This window comes from Acanthisitta chloris, unplaced genomic scaffold (genome assembly GCF_000695815.1).
Source record: "Acanthisitta chloris isolate BGI_N310 unplaced genomic scaffold, ASM69581v1 scaffold33103, whole genome shotgun sequence".
In the NCBI taxonomy this organism is placed as follows: Eukaryota; Metazoa; Chordata; class Aves; order Passeriformes; family Acanthisittidae; genus Acanthisitta; species Acanthisitta chloris.
The window spans coordinates 9,362-17,844 of NW_008663781.1; the positions used below are offsets into that span (position 1 = coordinate 9,362).

The following is an 8,483-nucleotide window of genomic DNA, read 5'->3' on the forward strand; positions in this document are numbered from 1 at the left end:
AATCTGCTGAGTCTTACTGCTATCAATATTATGACATCACCGAATATGCCTAAAGCTGTATACATTGAGGATGTAATAGAAAGAGTTATTCAATACACAAAATTTCACTTGCAGAACACTCTCTATCCTCAGTATGATCCTGTGTATAGAGTGGATCCTCATGGTGGTTAGTATGCTAAGAACAGTTTTTTGACATCTTCCCATATTAAAAGATATCAAAACTTAATCTACTGTGTGAACCGAATATGCCTAAAGCTGTATACATTGAGGATGTAATAGAAAGAGTTATTCAATACACAAAATTTCACTTGCAGAACACTCTCTATCCTCAGTATGATCCTGTGTATAGAGTGGATCCTCATGGTGGTTAGTATGCTAAGAACAGTTTTTTGACATCTTCCCATATTAAAAGATATCAAAACTTAATCTACTGTGTGATGATATGAACAAAATTACTTTCTGGAACAATATTTTTATATGCAACTTTTACACTGACAGTTCTTCCATATCACATACAGCATCTAAATGAAAGTATGGTGTTAGTTTGGGGATGGTGAAATGTAAAGTGAAAAAAACAATAAAATGTGTCATCTGAATAACATAGTCATACAACAGGTTGGTTTACTGCAATAATGTCAAGGTAGCCAAGGTATTTAGACAAAGGTATTTAGAAGTTTGAAGTTCAGCTTTTGTGTATATGTAGAAATAAGTAGTTTCGTATTCATAATTTCCATGTGTATAATGATCTATTTGAGGCAAAGCTATTTAGCTTTTAGCCTTTTGTGATCGTATTTATACCTATAGATGCGTGTGTCCAATTTTAAGAACCTTTCTAAAATCCAATATCCAGAATTTAAAGCAGTTACGGAAAATCAGTATCGTGAAATTCTTGCTTTCCAGCTGATGTTACTAAGTAGTTTTTCTAAATTGCTTTTACGAAGCTGTATTTTGAGGGCACTTTTTTAGGAAGGTGATCTTTCTAGTATTTGTTGTTTGAAACATTGCAAAAAATTAATGAGTACATTTTTGTTCTTTTCTAGGTGGTGTTTTGAGTTCAAAAGCAAAACGTGCCAAGTGTTCCACCCACAAGCAGAGAGTCATAGTGATGTTGTATAACAAAGTTTGTGACATTGTCAGCAGCTTGTCAGAGTTGCTAGAGATACAGCTTCTTACTGATACAACTATTCTTCAGGTAGGTTTTATCAGAAGTCCTGTCCAAGAAGGTTAGCTTTGCTTTTGCTAGAGAGAATCTGAAGTGTGACTGTGTCGGTGGCATGAAGTTTGAAATCAGTACAAGCTTGTGAATGCTTAAGCTCAGAGTGACTGGTCTGTTGTGTAGTATGTAACCTACAGACGAGCATGTAATGATGAAATCTTTAATGACTTTTCTTGTTTGCTTAAAATTTTAGCCTGATTGTACTGAGTAGAGAATCCCAGAAAAGACCCTTAATAACATCAAGTCTAATCATAAACCTAATACTGCCAAGTGCACCACTAAACCATGTCCCTAAATATCACATCTACATGTCTTTCAAATATTTCCAGGGATAGTGGCTCAACTGCTTCTCTGGGCAGCCTGATCCCATCCTTAACAACTCTTTCCACGAATAAATTTTCCTAATACCAAATCTAAACCTTCCCTGGTGCAACTTGAGGCCATTTCCTCTTGTCCTGTCACTTGTTACCTGGGAGAGTAGCATGACCACCTTTCTACAACCTCCTTTCAGGCTGTTGTAGGGAGCCATAGGATTTCCCCTGAGCCACCTTTTCTCCAGGTTGAACACCCCGAGCTCATTCAGCTGCTCCTCATCAGACCTGTGCCCTAAGATAGTTTAATAACTTTACTTGCAAATAAAATGAAGGAATACATCACGTTGAATGCCTTACCTACTGCATGAATGAGCTACTTGTGAAACCATATAAATACAGTTTGTTAGTCAGATATACTTAAAATAACTTTTTTCCATTGATAGGTATCGTCTATGGGGATAACACCTTTCTTTGTAGAAAATGTCAGTGAACTACAGTTATGTGCCATCAAATTAGTGACTGCAGTAAGTACTTTCTAATTTGTGGATTCATGTTTCTGTACTTCTGAGAGTTACTAGGGCATTTACATAAGCTGTATTTTCTCTCCAGTAGGGAATTGGAGTGTAAGAATAATTTTATTCTTGCTTGTTTTTACAGTTCGATGTCATAATTTAGAAACAGTATTATGTCTACCTGAGCTGCCCTATTTGCAGAGTACTCTATAGGAAAAGTACTTAAGCAAGTAGCTTCTTAATTTTAGTGGCCATTAAAGTGTAAATACAAACCCTTCCACTTAGCCTTCTGTTTTTGTCTTAAGAGATCTTAGCAATGTGTTTTTCCTTATTTCCTATGTTAAGATTTGAACTTATGCAGTGGAATAAGGTATAGAACTAGTATGGTGTTTCTGTATAATAGAATAAGTTCTTTTCCTCAGAAGAGGTGTCTGTGTGAAAAATTCCTAGGACAGGTAAAAAACTATTTCAGGAAAAATGCTGTGGAACACAGATGTGTTTGTTCAAGTGTGAGCTTTCCACCTTCCTAAGGGTTATGTACTCCGCTGTTCTGCCTCACAAATGGGGACACAAACCCAACAGTCCTGGTCCTGTAAATTGAAAGAACATGTCATGTCAGGCAAACGTTAAAGCTTAGGATATGAAGTAAAACTGTTTACTCAAATGTGCTCTGCAACCTACACAGGTTCATGTAATTTATGTTACTACATAGTTTTTCTCCATAGTGAGAGAAAGAAATACTGAGTCCAAAAGCTTAGTGTTCCACTCTTTGACTTTCCTATACAGGGTATTATACCATCAACAGAAGTTTTTGAAACACAGTATTTTTCAGGGCTATTGCGCATTTATGTTACTTGAAGATTTTAAAAAAATCTATATTTGAAAAGCTTTTATGTATTTTATAAAGAAACACTTTTATTGAAAAGCAATGCATTTAAAATAAGATATGCATGAATTATGACTTATTTAAGTGTCAAGTAAAGTGTTTGTTTTTGTATATAATTTTTAACAATATATTGAACAAATGACATTTTGTGTAAGAATAAATAATTCTCTAACAATCCTAACTATTAAACAGGTGTTCTCCCGGTATGAGAAACACAGGCAGCTGATACTAGAAGAAATTTTTACTTCCCTTGCGAGACTGCCAACTAGCAAGAGGAGTCTGAGAAACTTCAGGTAATTTTGGACATAAATTAATAACTCATAGACTGTAGAATTTGCAGTTTTATAGATGTAGGATTTTAGGCTTCAGTAGTAACTATGTTAAAAATCTGCGTCTCCACAACCTGTGGTTCTTGCTGGTAGAGATTTGAAAATAAGAATTTTTTGACAAGTGTTTTGTAATAATTACTGTTCCTTATGCTATCATATTAGAGCCTACTTACAAAAATAATTGAAATAACTTATTAATTTTCTCACTCAGGATGTGAATGAGTGTGATGTTAGTATGCATTCAGAGGATTTTGTTGCACAGTTCTTTAGTTCAATGTGTGTGGAATTACATAATTTCTTCATTGCTAAAGATTTTTGGGAAAACTCTAGCTGATTTCTTTGAGGACATGTTCAGAGCACTTCTTCCAGGAAGAGAATCAGACTCATATGCATGCCATCTCATATGTCAGGGATTATCACCTTTTCACACTGTTAAGGGTAGCAATAGGTGGTGTTGATGTATGTATAGGCAGTAAGCATCATACTATTTATTAGGTTATATCATGGGAGAAACATGGAGTGTGTTCATAGTCCTCTTACTGAGCTGAGACACTTCCATGCTCAAGTTCATAGTCTGCTATGCTACCACAGAATACTGTGGGTGCAACTCTTCTAAACATCACTCCAGGTCATGGTAATTGATTTCTGTTATGTAAAACATTAGTTTCCTGCACATTTCATATACACTGAATAATACAGAAGTAATAAATTATTAGGGCAATAGTTTGGTGTGTTTCGTTGTGTTGGGAAAGGAAATTACATTATACATTATAAGCTCATTATTAAGCATTTTGGAATGTAGGTGTTTGATTTATTAAAAATATTCTTGTAGCTTTTCCAGCTGATGAACTTCACAGGTTCTCTGATAGCCCATCAGTGTGCTTTTTCAGTGCATCTCTTCTGCCCAAGAGCAGAGCTTACTGGTTTTCTTAGACTGAACGTCACACTTCATAAGAAAGAAGGAAATAACCAGATAAATGTCTAGAACACACATTTCTAGCTGTGGTAATAGTTTTTGAAAGATACTATTAAGTGCCAAAAATTTTTCTTGTGTTTTGTCATTTTTGTTTACTTTCACTATTAATGCTGTCTTTTCTTTATTAACAGGTTAAACAGCAGTGACACTGATGGAGAGCCCATGTATATTCAGATGGTAACAGCACTAGTTCTGCAACTTATTCAGTGTGTGGTGCACTTACCATCAGCGGAAAAAGATTCTAGTTCAGACGAGGAATCAAATAAGAAAGTAAGAGAACTTTAAAACCATCATATTTTATTACAGTGCTCTAGTAATCAACCATTGTAATTTTATGTCTGCTGTAACTTTATGGTGCATGAGAAATGCCTATCTGGAAATTATAGTCCTGTGTATGCCAGAATAGTGGACAAATATATCTTGTTATTTTTAGGTGGATCAAGATGTGCTTATAACTAACTCTTATGAAACAGCCATGAGAACAGCACAAAACTTCCTTTCTATCTTCCTTAAGAAGTAAGTACTGTTGCATTCTTTGGGGTATTGATGAAACCAACTCCAGATGAAATCATACTGTGAGACAAAACTGACCACTGCACAGTGCTGAATACCTCCTCATAAAGTTATTTATAACAATGTACTTTATAGATCCCTAAGAGAGCCACCCATCTAGGCAAAAATGTGCATGGAACAGAAATTCCGCAGTGTTCTTTATTCATTTAAGAATCTGTTTGGTAGTTCATGTAGGATTCCTTTATTAGGGATCTGTTACTTGCCCAAACCCTGGAAGGAGAAGGCTGAGTAAATATTGAAGTGGTGAAACCGTGTTGATTCAATCATATCAAAAATGTAAAAAATTATTTTCATTTAGCTAAAGTTAGGAATATCAATAGCTCAACACAGAAAAAAAACCCTCTGGAATAACCGAAGGATTTCAAAGAATAAGTCTTTAGGTTTTAATTGTATTAGTTTTTACTCTTAAAGCCAAAAACCTAATAAGCCATCTAGCAATCTCTCTATATGCTTCTGAAATTGTTAAACCTAGGGATGCCACACATAAATGAGAAACCGACAGATGTTAACTTCTGGGTTGTTCTTTTAAATTTTATTTTATTTTGTTACATTCTGGTTGTACCCTTTCTGAGGCATAATCCTGACATGTCTTATCACTATCAGATAAGTTGGACCAAGCTTAAGGAATATAGACACAACACCTCTTAAATATCCTACTCCACCCTGAGCTTTACAGTTTTACCTACTTTGTCCAAGTTAATGCAGATATTAATGCAAAATTTTAAATAAAAAAATCTTACAAACAAAATTATATTATTGTGGCTTAGCTGCTTTACTTGCAGTGCAACTTGGAGTGATAACTGTTGAAGCTATTTCTCTGTAACCGAATAAAACAAATTTTGTGCCAGTATTTCAGGTTTGGTTTGTTAGAATTGCATAAAAGTATTTTTCTGATTAAACATAGGATTACTTCTGTTTACTTCAGAAGAAAACTTAATATTCTTTTACATTTGCTTAGAAAATGCATTTTCTTTTGAACAGGTGTGGCAGTAAACAAGGGGAGGAAGATTACAGGCCATTGTTTGAGAACTTCATTCAAGATCTGCTTTCGACAGTCAATAAACCAGAGTGGCCAGCTGCAGAGTTGCTGCTTAGCTTGTTAGGAAGGCTACTGGTAAGGAGTTCTTGCTTTTAACTGTGTGAATTTATTTCTTATTACAATGAAGACTTGTTTTTTTCAGCTGAACGTACTACAGGAATGCTTTCTTATAGTTCCCATACATGCACCATATAAGGATTTGCTTGCATTTATCACTACTATGAGATAGATAGATAATAAAATTTTGGTTGGAGGATCATTCATATGAAACTTGTTAGAAATTGTATGTATACAGCTTTTCATAGACTATCCCATTACATTAGTGACATGAAAAAGTGCATTCTGTAGCCAGGTGGAAATTCTGATGAGGTAAAGCAATCTCTTGTGAAAAGAATCTCTGTTGCATAAATAAATACTTGTTTTTAACTGTTTATTCTGCTTTTCTTAGGTTCACCAGTTCAGTAACAAATCTACAGAAATGGCATTAAGAGTTGCATCACTTGACTACCTTGGAACTGTAGCTGCAAGGCTGAGGAAAGATGCAGTCACTAGCAAAATGGATCAAGGATCTATAGCCAGAATCCTCAAACAGGTGTGTGAGACATCCCATGCCAGCTGGATTGAGATCTATTCATTCAAATACTTGAAAATTTAAGAGTTATTTGAAAAACTGACATCACTTTTCTTTCATTGCTCAGGTTTCTGAATCAAATATACTCCATTTATAAGTATCACATTTATTATCTCATGTCTTCCTTGCACCACCTCTGTAGTGAATTGGTTAATTAAGTGGTTAAGCCAGTTTTCTTGTGACAATACAGAGGAAATAATGGAGCAACAGCTGGATTCTATCTTAAGAGGTCTTAAAATACACATGTACCTGCATTTGCTACTGCAAAGTGTTAACTGAGCTTTTGGCACTCATATACAGGCTTTAAGAGAGTTAAACTATTAGACTTGTAAGGTTAGTTTTTATGTGATGTAGATTGTATTGGTCGGGTTTTTTTTTTAATTGAACTTGCATATGTCTTTCATTAGAGAGTAAATATTTTCATTTATGCTAATACTGCTCAAAATCTGTAGGGGTGGCAGCAATTGTGAAAGCAGTGTATGCTTTGGGGCTATATACAGTACATGTATGATGATAAAATCTCATCCTCTGTGTCTTTGTAAAAATGTGGACTTGAATATTTCTTATGAACGCTGTACATTTCCCTCTGAACTGTTAACTGTCATCAGGATTTCCCTTTCAGCTACCTGAAGACTACAGATCTATTATATGTACTTTATAATGACTTTTAAGCTATGTTAAAGGAAAATCTTCTGCACTTCACAGGCATTCAATTAAAGAACAAAAAGTCATCTACTCCTTTATAGGGCTGGTACTTCCCATAATTTTGTTGATTAGAATATTCTACAACATAGTGTCAAATCTTTTAGTCCCATGGCTTAATATAGTTTATACTTCTGTGTGCTAAAATGTTACGATTCTCCACTGTTGACAGTGATTCTGACCATTTTACATTATGCTTAGCGAGGAAGTATTTCAGAAAAGTCTTTTTCTCTTTCCTTATCTCCAGAAGTTGTAATAGTATTGGAAGACATTCTATAAAGATGTGTATCTGAGCAGTATCAGAATTTTTCAGTTTTATTTGTGTGCTTCACAGTTTTGCTTTGTTTGTTCTGGGTTTTTCACTTATTTGCAGTTAAGCATGAAGCAACCCTTGCATTCAGCCAGTTATCCACACAATTTCAATCTGGTTGAAGGCCAGAATTTCTAATCACAATTTACACATACATCAGGGTGCCAAATATCTATATGTAAGTCTATATCAGTATTATATGCATTGTAGACATGTTTTGAACTCTTGAACTCATTCATTTTGGGGGGAAAAATAATACTCTTGTCTGCTGTAACATCAGCAACTGCAAGGACCTGTGTGTTTCAGGATAATATTGAGGAAATAAACATAGTTTATGGGTTTGGCCCTTGTTTTTTCCTCCATGACAGAGGGTCTTCAGACACGATCATAGAATGAAAATGGATTAAATCAGTCAGTTGGTTTTAAAACCAGTTTTATTCTGCTCTTGGTATTTTTTAGACTTTAGAGACACAGTCTAGTTTATTTCAGCCTCTGTGAAGTTTATAGCTAATTGCTTAAAAAATATTAATGTTCTGCAATTATCGAAACAAGTGACTTCAGTGTATTTTTTATGTGGACATGCAGATTTTCAGACAGTAATACTGGACCATGGAATATTCTGGTTTATATCTATCTTTCTACTTCTGACAGGTTTCAGGAGGAGAAGATGAAATTCAACAGCTGCAAAAGGCTTTGCTAGACTATCTGGATGTGAATATTGAAATTGATGCGTCATTAGTGGTAAATTTCAGCTTTCTGTTGTCAGGCATTATAAAAATAATTCCACTAACATGCAGTGAATAGAATGGGTCTTGGTTGTGCATATTCAGTTAAATTGTCACCCTAACATGTACTGTGATTCGGTTTTGCGACATTATGTTGATGCATTAGATTCACTTAATCTCATTATAAATCTGTTAATTTTCTTTTTCTGCATCTGTTGTTTTTGTTTTCTGTGCATCCTGCTATATTTCTCCAGTTTTCTCGGAAGTTTT

The 8,483-nt window shown here is 34.8% G+C and overlaps 1 protein-coding gene across 1 annotated transcript in view; it reads left to right on the forward strand.

Annotated features, from left to right (window-relative positions):
* The window catches only part of LOC103798817 (nipped-B-like protein), a gene marked incomplete at both ends in the record, with an annotated part of 16,629 nt that extends 8,400 nt beyond the window's left edge, over nucleotides 1–8,229 (forward strand). Inside the window, 10 exon segments of the mRNA XM_009071099.1 lie at nucleotides 1–7; nucleotides 9–166; nucleotides 1,041–1,192; nucleotides 1,974–2,054; nucleotides 3,121–3,221; nucleotides 4,365–4,503; nucleotides 4,667–4,749; nucleotides 5,788–5,920; nucleotides 6,294–6,437; nucleotides 8,140–8,229. The exon segment at nucleotides 1–7 is cut by the window's left edge and continues 58 nt beyond it. Of these exon segments, the coding sequence (XP_009069347.1) occupies nucleotides 1–7; nucleotides 9–166; nucleotides 1,041–1,192; nucleotides 1,974–2,054; nucleotides 3,121–3,221; nucleotides 4,365–4,503; nucleotides 4,667–4,749; nucleotides 5,788–5,920; nucleotides 6,294–6,437; nucleotides 8,140–8,229 (1,088 nt within the window).
* Nucleotides 8,230–8,483: the final 254 nt, after the last annotated feature.